This window comes from Corvus cornix, chromosome 15 (assembly GCF_000738735.6).
Source record: "Corvus cornix cornix isolate S_Up_H32 chromosome 15, ASM73873v5, whole genome shotgun sequence".
NCBI lineage: Eukaryota > Metazoa > Chordata > Aves > Passeriformes > Corvidae > Corvus > Corvus cornix.
Window position 1 is genome coordinate 13,765,171 of NC_046345.1, and position 18,692 is coordinate 13,783,862.

At 56.8% G+C, this 18,692-nt stretch overlaps 1 protein-coding gene across 1 annotated transcript in view; it reads left to right on the top strand.

Annotated features, from left to right (window-relative positions):
- Window positions 1–7,998: 7,998 nt before the first annotated feature.
- The window catches only part of RBM19 (RNA binding motif protein 19), a 51,258-nt gene continuing 40,564 nt past the window's right edge, over window positions 7,999–18,692 (top strand). Inside the window, exons 1-17 of the mRNA XM_039561085.1 lie at window positions 7,999–8,110; window positions 8,782–8,964; window positions 9,403–9,534; window positions 9,751–9,789; window positions 10,283–10,487; window positions 11,451–11,710; window positions 12,185–12,253; window positions 12,504–12,582; window positions 13,279–13,350; window positions 13,917–14,117; window positions 14,701–14,831; window positions 15,186–15,307; window positions 16,043–16,139; window positions 16,572–16,682; window positions 17,152–17,352; window positions 17,767–17,884; window positions 18,113–18,243. Of these exons, the coding sequence (XP_039417019.1) occupies window positions 8,075–8,110; window positions 8,782–8,964; window positions 9,403–9,534; window positions 9,751–9,789; window positions 10,283–10,487; window positions 11,451–11,710; window positions 12,185–12,253; window positions 12,504–12,582; window positions 13,279–13,350; window positions 13,917–14,117; window positions 14,701–14,831; window positions 15,186–15,307; window positions 16,043–16,139; window positions 16,572–16,682; window positions 17,152–17,352; window positions 17,767–17,884; window positions 18,113–18,243 (2,187 nt within the window). The 5' untranslated portion in view covers window positions 7,999–8,074. The remainder of the gene's footprint in view (window positions 8,111–8,781; window positions 8,965–9,402; window positions 9,535–9,750; window positions 9,790–10,282; window positions 10,488–11,450; window positions 11,711–12,184; window positions 12,254–12,503; window positions 12,583–13,278; window positions 13,351–13,916; window positions 14,118–14,700; window positions 14,832–15,185; window positions 15,308–16,042; window positions 16,140–16,571; window positions 16,683–17,151; window positions 17,353–17,766; window positions 17,885–18,112; window positions 18,244–18,692) is intronic.

Consider the following 18,692-nt stretch of genomic DNA (forward strand, 5'->3'; position numbering starts at 1 on the left):
CAGGTGGAGATGCTGGACGGTGGCTCCTCCCTGGATCCTGCGGCTGTGCCCAAGGGTGCAGCCCTTCCCAAGAGGGATTATGGCCTCAGATGAGTGCTGGCAGCAGATAAACTGAGACCTCTGCAGGTCCTGCTGTGCTCTCCAGCCTGGAGGGTGTCGCTGTGTGGATCCTGGTCAAGTCCAAGGTCACCTCCCAGTGCTGGTGCAAAGATCTGGGAGGAACAGGCCAACAAATGCGGAGAATTCAGCTCTGCTTGCACACGTGGGGGCCTGGTGAGTCCCTCTACAGAACCAGACTTCATCATCGCCCTCCAGGTGACATGGCAGCCTCAGGCCTGCACGTCTGCAGGCACTAACGAGCTGCACTGATGAAGGTTTCTCCTCCCCTGGGAACCTGCTGCTGAGTCCTGTTTGCTCCCACCAGACCTGTGCCGAGGAGCTGCAATGTGGTGCCCAACCACTGAAGAGGACAGAGCCCCCACTGCTGAAATTCCAGAACTGGCTCAGGAGTGCTTGGTTGAAGGCTGGATTTGATGATCTTGGAGGCCTTTTCCCACCTTAATGATTCCATGATCTAAACAAGTGACTATTAACCCAGGTGACAATTTCCATTGCTCCCTTATCTGCCTCCTAAACGCCACAATCCGCTCCAATCCCATCTCTCCACTCACCAGCCTCACTGCTGTGGTGTCAGAGTGCTGCATCCCCAAATAAATCCAACCTCTCCTGCCCCATTGCCAGGGAGTGTGTGTGAAACATTCTGAGATGGACCCATTCCTGAAGCCTTGGAGCCAGAATGAGAAGAGTGTCAGCTCCCAGCTCTGTAATTGCTAATAAACCATCTGGCCTCACTTGTTTCAATTGCATGCTGCTCCCACGGAGGGTCCCTGAGGAGAGAGGGTGCCCTACATTCCCACGCTGGCATTTCCCCAGGGATAAGTGTGCCATGCAGGGATCCCAGCACCGGGGCCTTTGATTCCCGGCCGAGGCAGGCAGGTGTTTCAATGTTCCTCCGCTCAGCCTCTCGGAGAGGGAGAAGCGTTTGCAGGACACATCTGGTGGGGGGCAGAGGAGGGAGTTCAGCCGGGCTGCTGGCGAGTGCTGGGTGGGGGCTGCCCCGTGGCCTCGTGTCACAGCCGTCCCCGTCACGTCGGGCCCTCCCCGCGCTGCTGTCACCGAGTGTGGCCCTCCCGAGGTGTCAGCGGTGGCCTGTCACCCTGTGCTGCCTCGGAGCAGCCTGAGCAGCGCCCAGGCTGTCCCCTCCCCTCCCGCAGCCGCCTGTCCCTCACTGCTGCCTCTCCGAAATTCCCCTCATCCGCACCCGGCTGTCAGCTCTGCTTTGCCCGTCTGGGATGGGATGGGATGGAGCAGCCGCGTCCCTGTGCTCAGGGCTGATTTTGCAGCTCGGGAAGCCTCTGGCCATTTCCATGACCTCCACAAAAGCGAGGGTCCTTGGGCTGTCCCCCGTGCTGGAGCACAAGTAGTCCAGGGAGGAGGCAGTGTCAGCAGGCTTTCCCCGTGCCTCAGTTTCCCTCCCTGCTCTGGTGCAGGACCTGGCTGTAGTGGGGGCTGTGGGTCGGGCTGTGGGTCATGGTTTGTGTGGGATATTTTGGTAGGTGAACCCTTTGGGCTGGGACTTGCATGACGTGACTCTGTGGGGACGTGGCAGCACTGATCACTCCATCCCTCCTGCCTGATTTACTCTTCCTGGGACCTCATTTTTCTGGGAAATCTTTCCAAGGGGTCTTCAGGTTCCCTGGGAAGACCCATTACCTCCCCAGCCCCACATTCTGTGGGTCTGGCACAGGGGCACCCTATTCATTCCCTGCCTGCTGCCTGTCCTGGTCTGGAACGGGCCCCCTGCACCTGGCGGGGCTCAGCCCAGAGAAAAGGAGCCTCAGGAGGAGCTTCCTGCTCTCCACAGCTCCCTGAGCAGAGCCTGGAGCCAGCTGGAGGTTGGTCTCTTCTCCCAGGTAATGTGACAGAGAGGAAACAGCCTCAAGCTGCACTGGAGGAGGTTGAGGTCAGATATTAAGGAAAATTTCTTCATGGAAAGAGTTGTCAAGCACTGGCAGAGGCTGCTCAGGGCAGTGGCGGAGTCACCAAAGCTGGAGGAATTTAAAAGATGGGTGAATGCGGCACCACCAATGTGGTTGGACCTGATAAGCTTGGAGAGTTTTCCCAATCTAGGCGATGCCAGAACTCAGCCATCCCCCTTGCCCCGGCAGCCTCTCCCCGTGCCCTCAGCCGGCTGTGGAGGCACCACTCCGGAGCCATGCGGGATCCCGACCCTCAGCTGCCGCTCTGTTCCCACTGCTCCCTGCTTCCCAATTTCCCCCGCCCCTTTCCTCTGTGCCCCCTCCACCAGCTCTTAAACCCCAGCCTCTCCATCCACCCAAAAAAGGGCTCATCCCTGCCGGATTCCCGGCCTGCTGCAGGAGCATTTCCATGTCTTTATTTTCCCAGGGTTTGCTGATAACTCCTGTCTCCATCCCCCGGCCGTGATGGACTCGTTATCAGGCCCCGCACAGCGAGGAAGCGACCCGTGACCCCACCCGGGGACAGGGGGTGACCCCGAGGGAGCCGCCCTTATCGGCCCTTTTTGAAAGCTTCCCTTTTTACCATGGCAGAGGAGCCTCGGCCAAGCCTCAATAGCCACGGGGAGGAGGAAGGTGTGTCCTGGCAGGACAAGGGGTGTGGGAAGCACCAGGCCCGTGGGGTGGGATTATTCCTGCTGGGAACCGAGGGTGTTCGCCGAAGTTGGGAAGAGCTGGAGTGAAACCCATGAGGGTGGAAGAGGCGAGTGTTGCGGTGGAGAAGGGCTGGGTGTAGCTCAGGGGGGCTGAGCTTGACAAACGCCTTGCCCGAGTCCACCTGCTCCTCCAGACAGGCTTCCCACCGGGATTATCAGGAGAAAGCCGGGCGGGAGATAAGAGCGGCCGCGGGGGAAGGCGACACGGGACATTCTTGGCACCGGGGCTGTCCTGCACCGCCACCCCACACACCTGGGACGCGGCAGGGGCTGGGAGCTGTGTCCCTGCTGGCCCCAAACCCCGGGTGTCTGCCGATTTGTCTTCCCTTTTCCTCCCAAGTGACCTTTCCATCCATCTTTTTGGAGGCGCTGAAAGCCTCAGGGCATCGCTGCCCCCTCTCCCCTCAGCTCCCTCTCCAGGGAGCAGCTGCAGGAGCTGCAGGGTTTGGAGGGTGCCGGTGTGTGGGAGCAGGGATGATGGAGAACCGAGGGAGAGCTGGGGATCCCGTTTCTCGTTGCAAAGAGGATGACGTCCTGCTCGGGACAGAGCCCTGGGCCAGAGCCCTGGCGCAGATGGAGCAGCCCTGCTCCCTCACCCTGCGGGGCACGGGTCCATCCCTCTGATGGGCTGCGGGCTCTGCCTGGGTGGGTCCCTGAGCCGACCCCCCGGCTCCCCAGCAGGGATTAGCCGGGATGGGTTTTTGCCAAGTCCCGGCTGTCACTGTGTTCCCACCTTTGATCAGGAGTCGGCATTCCTGAAGTGCTCCATCTCCCACATGTTGCGCTGATCAAAGGCAGCTGTTGCCCGGACCCTCCCCTGAGCCCATTTGCACACACACACCCAAAAATACAGAAATAAAGGAAACTCGAGGCAGTGGAAGGGGTGATGGATGAAGGAGAGAGCGGGCAAGGGGCAGCAGCAGGAAAATCCCTCTCCCTGGTCTCCTCATGGAGGGTCCCATGCACACCCGTCAGGAAGGCTGATGGGGAGCCTGTCAAGGGCTGAAGGGAGAGCTGCTTGGGGCAGCTTGGAAAAGGTGCTGGACCTTACCTGTCACCGGGAGGAAACAGTGTTCTGGGTGGGTGACAGCAGCAGCTGTGGCAGAACACAGCCAACATCTCCCCCAGCTTCAGGTGGGGTCAGGAGAGGGCCTGGATCAACCTTTCCTCTAACCCTGCTCCAGCCCTGGCAGGTTCTGTGTGCTCAGTGCCAAGCTCCAGCCCATCCCCTCTGGAGAACCACGGAAGGCTCTGCTAGGCAGGCATGTGGGCTGTGATGGGCAGAGTGATGCCAGGAGGGATTTGACCTCATGGATCATCTCCTTCAGCTCTGCCATCCACCACCATCAGCTGCTTCACAGGGAGAGGAGAAGGTCTGAGACCTGCTCTGGTGGTGGCTGCTCTCCAGGGCAAGGGTGGTCCCATTACGTGTTCTGGCAGATGAATTATTGCTCAGGGACAGGATTTAACCTCTGTCCCCCAGCTGCTGTAATGCAAAGCACTTGGATTATCTGGATTTCCAAACCCTTGGTGAATCCTCCTCCATGGCAAGTCACGCTGGCATCAGCAGCTTGTTTGTGCCCGATGTGATGGGGGAAATCCCTCCTGCCCTTCCTCATCCTCTCTCCCATCTGCTGACACTCAGCGCTGCAGTTCAGCTGCAAGGCCTTGGAAAGACACGATCTCCACAGACAACCTGCAGGTAAAAGGAGGGCAGAGAGCAGGAGCATGGCACACGCCTCCAGACGGTGCCCTCGGCCGAGGCAGTGGGTTCAGGTGAGGGGAGGTGTGGTTGGCAGCCAAACTGTGCTGCCCACAGTGACACTGCAGCACTCACACCCCCAGGCAAGGACAGCATCCTTGCAGCATCCTGCCCCTCTGGCAGAGCCTCTGGCAGGCCAGGCTGGGCAGAGTCCCAGGCATGAAGCTCTTCAGAAGGGCAATTTCTCTTCCTCCTCCTCCTCCCTTGGCCCCATGCAGCACTGTAGGGACAAGTGTCCCAGGCACTGCCTTCCCAAGCACCAGCTGTGTCATTAAAAGCAGCCTTTTACCTCCTTCAGGACTGTCAGGACAATTTGCTCACACAAGGAGCCATCTCCCCTCCCAAAATGTAATGTCTCCAGCAGCAGAACCAAGGAGGTTCAGGCAGGATTTTCTATGGTGCTGTTATTAAAATAATGTTACCCCTGCAGCAGGGGCAGCACACCAAAACCAGGCCATGAGTGTTGCTGGGTCCTGTTCATCCCTGTCCTCGCTGGTATCTGTGGGTTAATTCAGTCAGGAGAAGGTCCTCAGCCAGGTGACAGCCCTCTGCAGGAACCCCCCGGGGCTGAATTCCGCTCATTTCCCATATCAGGAAGAAAAGGGAAGGACTCAAGGGTGCCAAGGAAGCCGAGCACCTGCAGTGCTTACTGCCACGGAGGGTGTGGGTACACTCAGAACCCCCGGAGCCCCCAGACCTGCTCAGCAGCGTCCTGTGAGCACCAGAGAGGCTGCCTGGCGTGGGGGACCCTGTCACAGCCAAGGTGACCCCGGCTCAGAGAGATCTTTTACCTTCCCCATTCACCTCCAGCAGCGCCCGGCGGTGGCCGAGGCGCTCCCGATCCGACAGGCATGAAGGGCACCCCGGGGCTGCGCTCGTCCTTCTCGGCAGGGCTGGCAGTGCCAGGGCTGGCCGGGGCAGGACACCACAGCACAGCAGCTGCTCTGCCTCGGGGTCACAGCTCTGCCTGCCGGGTGTGGCACCTGGACGAGTTGGGGGGAACCTCTGGTGCCCCTTTGGACACCATGGGGGACAAAGAGCAAGAGAAGCACCTCTCCAAACACCACAGCAGCCTTTGCATCTGCCCCCTGCCCTCACATGCCCAGGGGCAGAGAGGCTCTGCAGCCGCTTCTTCCTTCTTTCTTCCTTCTTTCTTTCTTCTTCAGCACCTGCTGAAGGGGCAACTCTCTTACCTCCCTGATCCCCCTAAAATCCCCAGTTCTCCAGAAAAAGATGCTCCCAGTCTCACATTTGTAAACTTAGAATCTTGACCTACCCGGAGGAGCAGAAGCCACAAAGGAAATCAAATCTGAAGTCAGCGTGTGCAAATCTTGTGCTGCTGTACTGAGGCTTTGCACCTGGGGAGGGATACAATCAGCTGTTTTCAATTTTAGCAGAGCTGAAATCTCCCTGGGCTTTGCCAAACCCGTTCCTGCATGGACACTGGAATCAAGAGTCAGTGGAGTACCTGGCCCTGTCTCACCTAAGCTCTGCTGCCCCAAACCCCCCCGGGCAGAAGAGGCTCTTTTTGATCCCAGCCATGCTTAGGGCTCACAGCTGCAGCACCTTAGCAGGGGGGCCAAGCTCCCGCCTGGGGAAAATCACCCCTAATGGCAGAAAAGGCAGTGAGGAGGCAGATTGCAGCCCCAGGTGCAGCTGTGGTGGGAGGTGAGGCCCTACAAAGAGCAGCAGGGCCAGAGGCAGCCAGGATCAGTCCCTCTGTCAGGAGGCAAGAGCAGGCGAGGCTGGTGCTGTGGGGGCAGGAGCTGGGTGCTGCTGCGTGCAGCAGGTGAGGGGGACACGGGGAGGGAGATGGGGGACAAGTGTCTTGGAGAAGACAGGAGTGACAAGGGCAAGGTCTGGACGCGTTAGTGATGGCGTGAGGGTCCTGTCAGTGCCAGCCTGCATCCCCAGTGACAGCCCTGACAGCCTGGCCAAGGAGGAGGCAGGAGTAGAGGGCAAGGGGGGGAGGGAGCCGGGTCCCTGTGCTGTGACTCCTCACGGAGTCCCCTGGGAAGGGCAGGGGAAGGGACACAGGAGCATCTCCCCTGGGAGCCCCTAGTCAGGGCTGAGCAGGGCACTGAGGGCATTCCCAGAGCACCCCCACCCTCTCCTGCTTCCCGTGCCCTGAGCCTGGCCGTTCTCCACTCTCTCTCCCTGGAAAATGTGTTTCCCTTGCCATTCCCCGAGGGGAGAGCATGGGCTGCACCCCAGTCCTGCCAGGACACTGTGATGGGGCTGGGTTGGGGCTGCCTCCCCCCAACAGCTTCCTGCCCTGTCCCCCTGCTGCTTTCAGCCTCTGGGGAGGGCTGGACCAGCCCCAAAGGGGCACCAGGAGATGGTGTGAGGGGGTGGAATTGCTCCAGGTTATCCTTGAGGTAACTCCAAGCTGTGGGGAGAAGGGGGAAGGGCTGGTGCTGAAGCTCAGAGCTGCCCTGAGCATCTTCCTCTGGGAATAAAGGTGTGAAGTCGGATTTCAGGCTCGTGTGAGAGCAGGGCTGAGGGGCTGTGAGCAGGAGGAGATGCTTCAAGAACAACAGTTCTGCTCCCCCCAGTCCTGCTCAGCCTCCAGCAATAGGTCATGGAAGCATAAACTATCCCGAGCTGGAGGGGACCCACAAGGGTCATGGAGCATCCTGGCCACCCTCTGGGGGGGGAAGAGCCTTTTCCTGATATCCAGCCTAACCCTGCCCTGGCACTGCTCCAGCTGCTCCCTCGGCTCCTGTCCCTGCTCACAGCCGAGTCAGAGCTGCCCCTCATGAGGAAGCTGTGGATGGATGCTCAGGTTGGAGAGGACCTGCAGTGTTTAGTAACCCCCAAGGGATTTTATTTATTCCGTGACTTTTGCTCTCTTTTATCCTTTGGAGCTCTCACAACACACCATCTTCTGGCTGGGGCTATGTAGCCGTTCCTCGGAGGGAAGCTGCTTTTATTCATAGAGTCCCAGAATGGTTCGGGTTTGAAGGGATCTCGTTCCCATCCCCTGCCATGGGCAGGGATACTTTCCACTATCCCAGGTTGCTCCAAGCTCCGTCCAGCCTGGCACCCTGAGTACATCCAGGGATCCACAGTTTCCCTGGGCCAGACCCTCTGTCCCCCTTCCCTCCTCGCTCCTCCGTGACTTTTAGACGTGACATCGAGCCACTCTGCGGCATCCCCCCGTCGCAAACCCGACATTTCCCGAGGGACTTTGGCTCCGCGGCCGCCCGGAGCCGGGAGCGGCGGGCGCGGAGCTCCCTCCTGCGGCCCCGCCGAGCAGCGCGGACGGGCCGGGGAGCTGCAGCTGCGCCTCTCGGGGAAATCCAGGGGTGCTCAGCCCCTCCTCGTTCTGCCCCTCCTCCCCTCCCCGCCGGTCCGTGTCCCCGGTGTCCCGGTGATGCTCCCGGGGCCCCCGCCCCTGCAGGCCCCGTTGCTAAGGGGCCGTTGCTAAGGCCCAACATCCGGGTCCGCTGGCGCATGCGCGCTGACGCGCACAGCCCACGTGACCCGGGAAAGATGGCGGCGCCCGCGGCGCGGCGTGCGCGGCGCTGAACGCTCCCTCCGCGGCGTCTGTCGCAGTCATGTCGCGGCTTATCGTGAAGAATCTCCCCAACGGGGTGAGGCAGCGGCGCGGTGGCGGGGCCGGCCGGTGGGGAGGGGTGTGCAGGGCCTAGGGTGGGTCTGACGGGCGCTGCGGGGGGAAGCGGGATGCAGGGCAGGGACGGGAGAGTGTGCTGGGGAGAGCGGGGAGACCCCCCGGGAGAGAAGCTTTGAAGTGGCGGGAGGATGAGGTTTTGGAGGGGGAGCAGCGAGATGTCCCGGGGAAGGCGCCAGGAGGGGATAAGGAGTCGTGGTCCTGGGATGGGGAACACGGGGGGTCACCTCGGGGAGGGGACGGTGGGAGAGCTCCTGGAGGAGTCAGGAAGGTGCCCTGGGGTGCAGGAAGCAGCAGGGAGGGCATGGGCTGGGCAGGTGGCAGCCCTTCAGGGTGGGCAGTGGCTCTCGCTGTGGTCGCTGTTCCCCGCTCGCTGTCTGGGGTCGGTGCTGTGCTCTCGGTGCTGCTGTGCCGGCGGGACCCCGCCCTGTTCCCCACCCCCACGCAGTGGGTTCAGGGGGGAGATCAAGGGGTTTGGTGGCTGACGGAGGCATTTTTATCACTGTTGCTGTGACACACCGTGGTTCCTACAGCCTCTGAGGGAGAATATTTTGGTTTGGACTTGTCCACAGAGCATCTCTGTGTCAGTTCCAGGGCTGACTTCCCTTCCTGCTGTCTTCTCTCCTCTCCCAGATGAAGCAGGACCGCTTCAGGAAGCTGTTTGCTGCCTTTGGCACACTCACTGACTGCTGCCTGAAGTACACCAAGGATGGCAGGTTCCGGAAATTCGGCTTCATTGGCTACAAGTCTGAAGACGAAGCTCAGGCAGCCCTGAACCACTTCAACAAAAGCTTCGTAGACACTTCCAGAGTCACAGTGAGCTGATCTCTGAAAATATCTTCCTGAGATTCTTAAGGAATGGGGTATTGGGAAGGAATTGTTCCCTGGGAGGGTGGGCAGGCCCTGGCACAGGGTGCCCAGAGCAGCTGGGGCTGCCCCTGGATCCCTGGCAGTGCCCAAGGCCAGGCTGGACACTGGGGCTGGGAGCAGCCTGGGGCAGTGGGAGGTGTCCCTGCCATGGCTGGGGTGGGACTTTAAGGCCCCTTCCAGCCCATCCTGGGGTTCTGTGAGTGTCCTCTCTGAGCTTTCCCATGGTGATTGCATGTGCAGCTCTGTGCCTTTAAAACCAAGGTGTGTAAAAAGTTGCTCCAGCAGAGTCTCCATCCCATCAGGGCTGTAACAGAGTGGAGTTACCCAGCAGTTACAGCATGGACTGGTGACCATGTGTTTAATTACAGTCCTGACTCCTTCCAGGTGGAGCTGTGCAAGTCTTTTGGTGACCCTACAAAGCCCAAAGCCTGGAGCAAGCACTCTCAGAAGGCTCCTGCCTCAGAAAAGCAGCCCGAGAAGCCCTTGGCAAGTGCAGCTCCTGCAGGCACAAAGAAGGTGAGTCCTGCCTGATCCCTGGAGGCTCTGCTGTGTGTCTGCGACAGAGAAGGGTGGCCTGGGCTGGGGAGAAGGGAACAGAGCAGCTGGCACAGCAAGTGCTGGAGTCCTGGTGCTGCTCCTTGGTGCCTTAGGATCTCTGCTTGCTGTGCTCTTGGGTGACCTGGCATTGCCTGTGCTTCTAATGAACCTTTCTGGGCTTTTTTTTCCCCCAAGGATAAAAAGAAGAAGGATCCAGTGGGTAACTTAAAGGAGGTGAGTTGAGGTTGGGTTGCAGTCCCTGCATTCTTGCTGCTGAGTAGTTCCTTCCTGTCCTACTTCCCATGCTGGGGATTCAGGCTGGGACAGCCCAGTTCTGCTGTAAAAAGTCATTTTAACAACCCCAACACTGGGGTGCAGTTTTTTAATGGTCACCTCTTCCTGTGTGACCACGCACTGCATCCAGGTCAGTTCTGTTTCAGCAGTTCTGGGGCTTACCCACATGTGAGTTCTGTCACATTTGACTTGTCTGGGGCTTTTTTCTCTTTTTATTGTTTTGTTTTCCTCTTCAAAGTACTTTCTAAACACCAATTATAAAAAAAGAGTAGGAATGAGACCCCTTGAGAACACTTTAATCTCCTTGTCAGTGTAAACTGAGCTCCCCTTAAGAGATTTTTGGTTTTACCCTGCTAGAAATGAGGTGTTGTCTTGGATTTCTGGCTCACTGTGAGTCTCCCTTCACAGCTTGTCTGCTTTTTGTCTTTCACAGCTGCAAGAAGATAAAAGGTTCCAGGAGTTCTTGGTGGTTCACCAGAAGCGGTCCCAGGTGGCCACGTGGGCTAATGACACTCTGGCAGAGGAGGCCAAGAAGGGAAAGCCAGCAGCAGCTGATTACCTCAACTTCGATTCAGATGAGTCTGAGGAGCTGAGTGAGGGTGGGGATGGGCCCTCTGAAGATGAGGAGGACATCAAAGGTACCCGATGGAGCTGCCACCCTCTGCTTGTCTTGGTCACGGTGACTGTGACAGGATTGGGCTCAGCCTCACCAGGAGGGTGGGGCCTCACCTTTCTGCGTGCTGGGGGTGTGTGGTTGTTTCCCCAAATTCGGGGAAGTGTGGGAAATGCAGTGGCTGATATTAGGGGGTGGCATTTGTGCCTTCCCTGTGTCCTTGGGGAAGAGTACCAGGACAAGCATCTGCAGCTTTCCTGAAGTACTTTCCTGCCTGCAGCCACTTTACCTCCAGGCTTTGCAGGGCTGGCTGTGGTTTCTGTTGCTTTAGGAAGCTGTGGGTGGGTGTCTGGGAACCTGTCTGCTCTGCCTTGGGTGCACGTTTCTGGAATCTGGGCCTGGCAGGGTTGATGGGAAGGGACAGGGCTCAGGATCTTGGCTCCTGCAAGGAGAGCTGGAGTAGAGGGTTAATCCTGAGGACTCAGAAGTCTGGGCTCTGTGTGTGTTTTAGCATCCAGTGTCCCTGCAGCAGCGCTCGGTGTGGGATTGGAGCTTTTCTCCCTCCCTGCCCAAGGGATTGCCTTGGGCTGCTCTGGTGGAGTGAGTGGTGTTTTCCCTGCTGCCCCTCATCTCTTTGGGTCACTCAAATGCAGCTGAGATCATGTCCAAACTAAACACTTGAAACCCTTCTCTGAGGCCTGCTGGGGGTATTTAGTTAAAATTTTGACAAAACAGTTTGTCCTGCAGTACCTCAAACCCCTTTCTAACATGTTTTATATGTGAGCTGTTGCTTTGGAAGTCCAGACTGTCAGTCTGGAAGTGCCGAGATGAAATTGCTCTGCTGTTCTCAAGCCCTTCCTGTGGAAAAGGTAGAGGAGAGGGAGGTGATGGTCATGATTGTGGCAGTTCTCAGCTTGTTCCTGGCCTGGGGGGAAAGCAGCAGCAGTGTCTGTGTGAAAAAACTTCTCTGATCTCTCCTCTCTGTCAGGAAAGAAAGGAGGGAAGAAGGCAGCTACCAGCAAAGAGCTCTCAGATATGGACTACCTGAAATCTAAAGTGGTGGAGGATTCTTCCTCCTCATCCAGTGCAGAGGAAGAAGCAGAGAGCGAGGAGGAGGAGGAGGAAAGTGGGACTGAGGAGGATTCGGGCATTGAAGAAACCCACCCAGAGAAAAGGGGGAAGCCAAAAGCCCAACAAACAGAGCAAGAAACACCCATGGGGAAGAAGAAGAAAGGATCCACACTGGAGGTACAGCTGAACTAGGCTTCTGTCCTAAAGCAGCAGCTTTATGATAGCAGGTGTCTGTCAGCCCCTGCAGGGATGGGCTGAAGCCTGGGAAGGCTGCAGGGCCCACTGGGTACCAGCTTTCCTGGCATTCTTGGTGTGACCCATTTAAAAATTTTGCTGAATCTCCTCAGGGCTGACTAAATTCCCAAAGATGGGGCACTTCCAGATAAGTGCTGCCAGTGCCCTTTCCAGAGGCTTTTTTCCCTGTCTGCAGGAAATGCTGTTCCCCAGAACTCAGTTTTTGGTGCCAGGGTTTGACACTCCCAGCTGAACCTTGCACCTTCAGCAGGCACCTCCTGCCCCACATGGTTGCCAGAAGTTCTTGATAATCTCTCCCACTCTAGAGCCTCCTGTTTGTTGGACAAGCCCAGCTGGTTGTGCTGTGATTTTTGTTCCTTCATTCAGCCTTTTCCCCCCTTTTTTTCCCCTCCTCAGGGCAGCTCAGGGGCAGCCAGCACTCGGTTCACAGTGAAGCTGTGTGGGGCCCCCTCGAACATCACCGAGGCAAGTTTGGTTTCCCAGCTGGGGAGGGAGGCTCAGGGGGGGTCTCAGAGTGTAACTCTGCAAGACTTTTGCAGAAACTTTTCACTTTCACTGTTTGAGGGTTGTGTGGGTGGTCAGGGGAGCTTTTGGACTGTCCTTGTGCAGAGATCTGTTTGTTGCACAGGGTGTTTCATAGAGAAAAACCAAAGTCTGCAACTTGCTGCTTCCTGTATCTGAGAAATTAGCCAACCAATTCTAATTCTTCCTGCAGCAAAAAATTCGGGAATTCTTCTTCCCTCTGAAGCCAGTGGCAATCAGGATGGGGAAAGAGGCCCAGGGGAAGAATTCAGGTAAGAGCTGTGTGTGGAGGGGGGTTGGATCTGAGAGTTAAGGGACCTCTCGATCACCCCTCTGCTCTTTTAGTCTGTAGTTCCAAATCCCTGGCTCATGGCCTGGTTCTTCCAGACCTTTCTGTGACTTTGCAGCTCTCCTGCCCTACTTGCTGCCCACAGGATGCCCTGGGCACAGTAATGTTGGCTGTGCTCCCTTAGGAGTAGCAGCAGGAGCCTTTTTTTATTGATCTGCATCCAGGCCTTTTCTAAACACCCCAAAGCGTGCCGAGGAAAAGCCTGTTCCTCTGGGATAGCTGCAGCAGAGCAGGGCACTGTGCTGATTTGTGCTTGTGGGCTGCAGGGCAGCCTTTGGGTCTCCTGATGGGCTGGGTGTGCAGCAGCTTTGCTGTGCTCTTTCCCTTTAACAGTCCAACAACGGATGCAGCTTCTGTTTGCTCTGGGAGGCACCTGTGAAAGCCTCCTCCAGCTGCTAAGTCAGGCTTTTTAGATTTGTGTGCAGAGAATAAGCTTTGAAAAGGCAGCCTTCCAGTCTGACATGGCCATTTCCAGGCTGGGTTGAAACTCTTCATGGGAGCTGAATGCTTTATCTATAGGAATCTATACTCAAGCAAGCCCAATTCACCCATAATTACCCAATTAGTGGCTGTGTGTGTTCCCCACATGGTGCTCAGCTGAACCTTCCCTTCCTCCAAGGTTACATCTTTGTTGACTTGAAGAGTGAAGCAGAAATGCAAAGGGCCTTGAAGCGGAAAAAAGAATTCCTGGGTAAGGGCTGTTTGTTCCTGCTCGCTGCGGCTGCGGGAGCTCAGCTGCTCGAGTGTTCCCTGCAGAAGGAGCTCCTGTGATGGGAGTTTTTCCAGGCAGATGGGAGGGTTGTTCCTGGCCTTAGCCCACATGGGATAAACCCGGGCCTGTGATGGGAGTGGTGCTGCGGGGCCCTCATGTTCGGCCGTGTGCTCGGGGTGCTTCTCATCGGTATCAGAACAGTCCTGTGTGAGTCCAGCTTTGTAGAGACAGCGCTGCGAGGCTGTGCTGGAGCCCTGGGCTTGGCCTAACCCTTGGAGAGGCTGTTTGCAAGTACTGTGTGCAGAATGGGGATGGCTGCCTGGACTAGGCTGGGGCTCTGGAAGGAAAGGGGGCTGTTGTTGGCACCCTGGCTTTTCTGAAGACTGGCTCCTGCAGCCCCCACCTCCCCCTTCGGAGTCCTGCTCAGAGCCTGTGGGGCTGTAATTGTGTCACTGCTCTAAACCTGGGCTCTTTGCACATTTTATGTTGTTTGCCCATGGCCTAGGGCAGCATCCAGCGTCCCTCTGTGTGTGTTTGGGGCTCAGGTGGGCGCTGTGTGGAGGTTTCCCGGTGCAGGAACGCCCCAAAAGAAACCGTTCCAGCCACACCTGGTAGCCAGCCCTGGCAAAGGAGGCTGAGGGACGATGAGGAAGAAGAGGACTTGGCTGAATCAGGGAGACTCTTTGTCAGGAATCTGCCTTTCACCAGCACTGAGGAGGACTTGGAGAAGATCTTTTCAAAGTATGGTGAGTGTTGGCTGTGGGACTGGAACTTGCAGGGCAACATCTTTCCTTTGTCCTGAGGTTTTCCTGCTGGGTGGGAATGGACAGCTCCGTGTCCCACATCTCTTGGACATGGCCCAGCTCCCATCATCTTTATTGCCTGGTGTGGTAACGTGAGCCTGCTTGGCAGGAGGCTTCCTGCAGGTCAGAGGTGAATCCTTGAGATACACCCCAGGTTTGGAATGTCAAGTGGAAGTTTGAAGTTTCCCTCTTCTACCTCCAAATTAAACACATTTAAGGTTATCTTGGTGTCCTGGGGCAGAGAGGGTGAGGCTGTGGAGTCTTTATCCCTGACTGAAGGTAAATGCTCAGAGCTTGCCTGGTTTGTGTCACCTGTCAGAGCCCACGAGCTGCCACACCTGGACTTGGGGTGCTTGTGCTGGGCCCACCTTGTCCCTCTGCAGCTCCTGGCCCAGGCTGGTGGCTCACCACTCACCCAGAGCTGCTCTGCCCTCCCTGGCTCCCCTCAGCCCTGGTTGTGTCTGGGTGGTGCCAGTTCAGGGCTGGGCAGGGCCATCTGTGACCACCAAGGCCTTGCCTCCTGCAGGACCCCTCTCGGAGATCCACTTCCCCATAGACAAACTGACCAAGAAACCCAAAGGATTTGCTTTCATCACCTACATGATCCCTGAGCATGCTGTGAAGGCCCTGGCAGAGCTGGATGGGCAGGTGTTCCAGGTACGGCAGCTGATGCTTTTCCTGAGCTTTGGACTGCAGCTGGCGGGAATGTTTGCTGGGAATGTGGCTGAGTTCTCTTCTGGGCTTTGTTAAAAAGGTTCAGGCTCTCCTGCAGGTTCCTTGGGTAAAGTGGCTTGGTTGGAACAGCTCTGCAGACACCAAAACCCTGAGTCTGTCTCACACTGTGTGGCCACTTGGCCTTGCAGTTGTGTCTCCTTTGGGAAGGAAAATTCCCTCCTTTGGCCAAGGCTCTCTGAGTAGGAAAGGTTCCAGGAAACTTCCTCCGCTCTGCTTAGTTTGTGGACATCTGTGGATTATTCCAGAGCTGCTGGATCTCTCCTTCCTGTCTTGCAGGGCAGAATGATGCATCTCTTACCCTCCACGATCAGAAAGGAAAAAGTGGAAGATGGAGATGCAGAAGATTCTTCCTCCTACAAAAAGCGCAAGGAGGCCAAGGACAAAGCCAGCAGTGCCAGGTAGGGCACAAGCTGCCAGATTCGCAGGATGTGGCAGGAATGCATCTGGGGTCTTCACAGGGGCTGCAGAGATTCCCAAAGTCGATAAAGCATTTGCTGGGCAGCTCTGTTTCCTTCCTCTCTTGCCTCCCTGACTCCTCTGCCCAAGGAGCTGCAGTAGTTCAGTGAGCAGCGGAAACTGGGAGCAACAGGGCTTGAATGGCTTTGTGTGTGTAGGAGTTCCTTCTCTAATAAAAGTTAGCCTGATCCTGTAATTCTTCAGGGGGATGGTTTCAGGTCAGTTGGGCCTTTCTCCTCTGCTTGGCCACCTGTATTTCTAGAGCTTGTAGCCGCTTTTTCTTGCTGTGTGACAAGTCAGTTTGAAAGAAGTATCTGATACTTTCTGTCTCGAAGGGAAAAGGGTGCAACCTTGCTCGCAGGGGGTTTGTGGGTTTAGGAGACCAGTTGGAAAGGTGTGTTCCTCTGAGCCAGCACCTGAACTGCAGCTGCAGAGCTGTGACTGGTCAGCTCTGGGGAAGCAGAGCTCAGCTGCCTGCACTGCTTTCTCTTTGCTCTGCAGTTGTATCTCCCTCATCCTGTCCCTTCCCTAAGGATGTTCCACCCTCCTTTCCCTCCCTCTTCACCCTGCCTGCTCACGGTGGTGCTCAGAGCCACTTTTTCCCGGGGCCATTGCCTAGAGAGGCCCCAGCAGCAGAAAGGGCTGCAGGACTGAGCTGGCTGTGTTTTCTTTGGCAGCTCCCACAACTGGAACACGCTGTTTGTGGGGACCAGCGCCGTGGCTGATGCCATGGCTCAGAGGTACAACGCTCCCAAAAGCCACGTGCTGGATGCTGTGAGTTGGGTTCTGACGGACCAGCTGGGGTGGGACATCGCTTCCCTGCCTGTTTCTTTGTGGCCAGGGCCTTCCTGGTCTTGTGCAGCAAAAGCTTCGGTGCATCCATGAGCACCGCACAGGCTGTGGTGCTGCAGCTTCTCTGTGGGGTCTGAGCCCATTGACCCCCTGGTCCCCAGCCTTCCTTCCCTCTCTGCTTTCCTGTGCTTGAATTTCACATTCCTACATAACTACAGGTTGATGGGAATTTACACCCAAAAGCTCAGATCCTTCCTGGAACCTTCATTTTTCTTTGGGATGCGTTTGGATTCCAACAGCAAAACTTCCAGCAGCTCCAGAGGAGCTGGAGCATTTTACCCTCCAGCTGCCTGCCATGTTCCCTTTGCATCATGTGCTTCTGGGAGCAGCAGGTGACTGAATTCTTGCCTGCAGGAGAGTAAAGACAGCATGGCAGTGAGAGTGGCTCTGGGAGAAACAGAGCTGGTCCAGGAAATCCGCCGCTTCCTCGTGGAAAATGGAGTCAGCCTGGATTCCTTCAGCCAGGTGAGAGGCCCGGCTGGAGGCATCAGTGGGGATCTGCCTCTTCTAGTCCTGCTGTTCCCAGCTCTCTTGGAAATTGGTAATTAAATCCTCAGCATGCTGCAGGATTGACCCATCCCTGATGAGTTAGGAGTTGTTGTATCCATTTGAAAATGCAGCTGCCCTCGGGATGGGTGAAATCCATGATATGATGGCTTTAGGGTGCTGGTCAGCTTGCTGGAGGCAGGCAAGGAGCCCTGTGCCCACACCAGGGTGGGTCTGCAGCTGAAACCTCCGTTCATGAGCATCTGTGGAACTGGGATGTGCATCTCACAGGGAGTGTTTTCTAAATGGCTGTTGGCCCTTTTGGATCCTGGAAAGGGGTGACAGAGGGAGAGCACAGCATGTTGGATCTGAAATCTCCTGTTAGAAGATTGCTGGGTTTGTTCTTTTACATCCCATATTCCCTTTCTTTCCCTGCTGGCTGTGTCAGGCTGCTGGAGAGAGGAGCAGGACGGTGATCCTGGTGAAGAACCTCCCGGCGGGCACGAGCGCCGCGGAGCTGGAGGAGGTCTTTGGCAAACACGGCGACCTGGGCCGGGTGCTGCTGCCGGAGGGAGGGATCACGGCCATCGTGGAGTTCCTGGAGCCAACAGAGGCCAAGCAAGCCTTCACCAGGCTAGCCTACTCCAAGGTGGGGCACTGCCTGGTGAGGTGGGAAGCTGCAGAAGGGCTGCCCTGAGCCCGAGGGGCACAGGGAGTGTGGGAAGTGTTATCCCAGAGCCACTGATGCTCCACCTTTGCCCTTTGGATTTAGGGAGCTCCTGGTGCTGCTGAGCAGGGCTCAGCCTGCAGAGGATGCTGGAGAAGGGGGCTGTGACCCAGCTGGAGGGTTTCTTTTCCCCTTCACCATCCAGCAGTGACCCGTGGCAGGCTGTGGTCTGTGTGAGGCTGGATCCTTTTGTGACAGAGTTTGGGCAGCTGAAAAGGTTGCTCAGCTATTCCACTGCTGTTTCCCATTTCCGAGGTGAAAATGGTGCTGAGAGCAGAGTTTTTCCTCCAGGCCTTGCCCTTCACTGCTCATTTCTCTCCTGTCTTCTCTTCCCAGTTCCATTCTGTGCCGTTGTATCTGGAGTGGGCTCCCATGGGTGTTTTCCTCAGCCCAGCCCCTCAGAAAAAAAAAGCTGGGGTTGCAGAAGAGGAGGATGGAGCAGGACTGGGAGCAGGTAAGAACTTTGGCTGACGTGCTGGGGGTCTCTGTTTCTCAGCTGTTGTGCTAAGGCCCAGGATATGTTTTGTCTGGGTGACTTCCTGCTGTGAGGACTGCTCTGCCCTCCCTAAGAACCCCACCTTTCTCCCCATCCCAGGGGCTCCCTCAAAATTTCAGTGGGCAGCTCCCCCAAAGTTTGGCTTTGTTACATCTTACAAAGTTGGGTTTATTCTTCTTGTTTCAGGTGAAGCTGTAAAAGACTCAGAGGAAGCAGCAGCGAGGGAAGAGGAGGAGGAGGAAGAAGAAAATATTCCTGGGTGTACCTTGTTCATCAAAAACCTGAACTTTGCCACCACAGAAGACACCCTGAAGGAGGTGAGAAATAAGGACACGGTGTTTAAAGGAGTTTGGCTGCAGCCAGTGTGACCTGGTGGGAGATGAGAGAGCACTGGGTTGGACTGGGAGCATCACTCCAGGTGTCAGTTAAGACAAATGCATCTGGAACTGTTTTGGTGGGGTTTAATTCCACCTAGAGACAGGTGGAGGCAGTAAGAAGTCTTCCAACATTCCTGATTTCCCGTGTTTTCTGTAAAGCTCCTCCTTGGGACAGGCCCTGCTGCAGCTCTGCCGCTGCTCCATGTGTGAGGCAGGGGATCCACAAACGGTGATTTCAGAACGTGCTTTTCACCTCAGCTCCTGCTGACATTGAGCTGCCTTGTGCTGCTTCACCTCAGCAGAGCACTTGGGAGGGAGCGTGGCAGACCCCAGTGTGGGGTGTTAACACCAAAATAAGGAAAAGCAGCTGGAATTTCCCATCTCTGGCA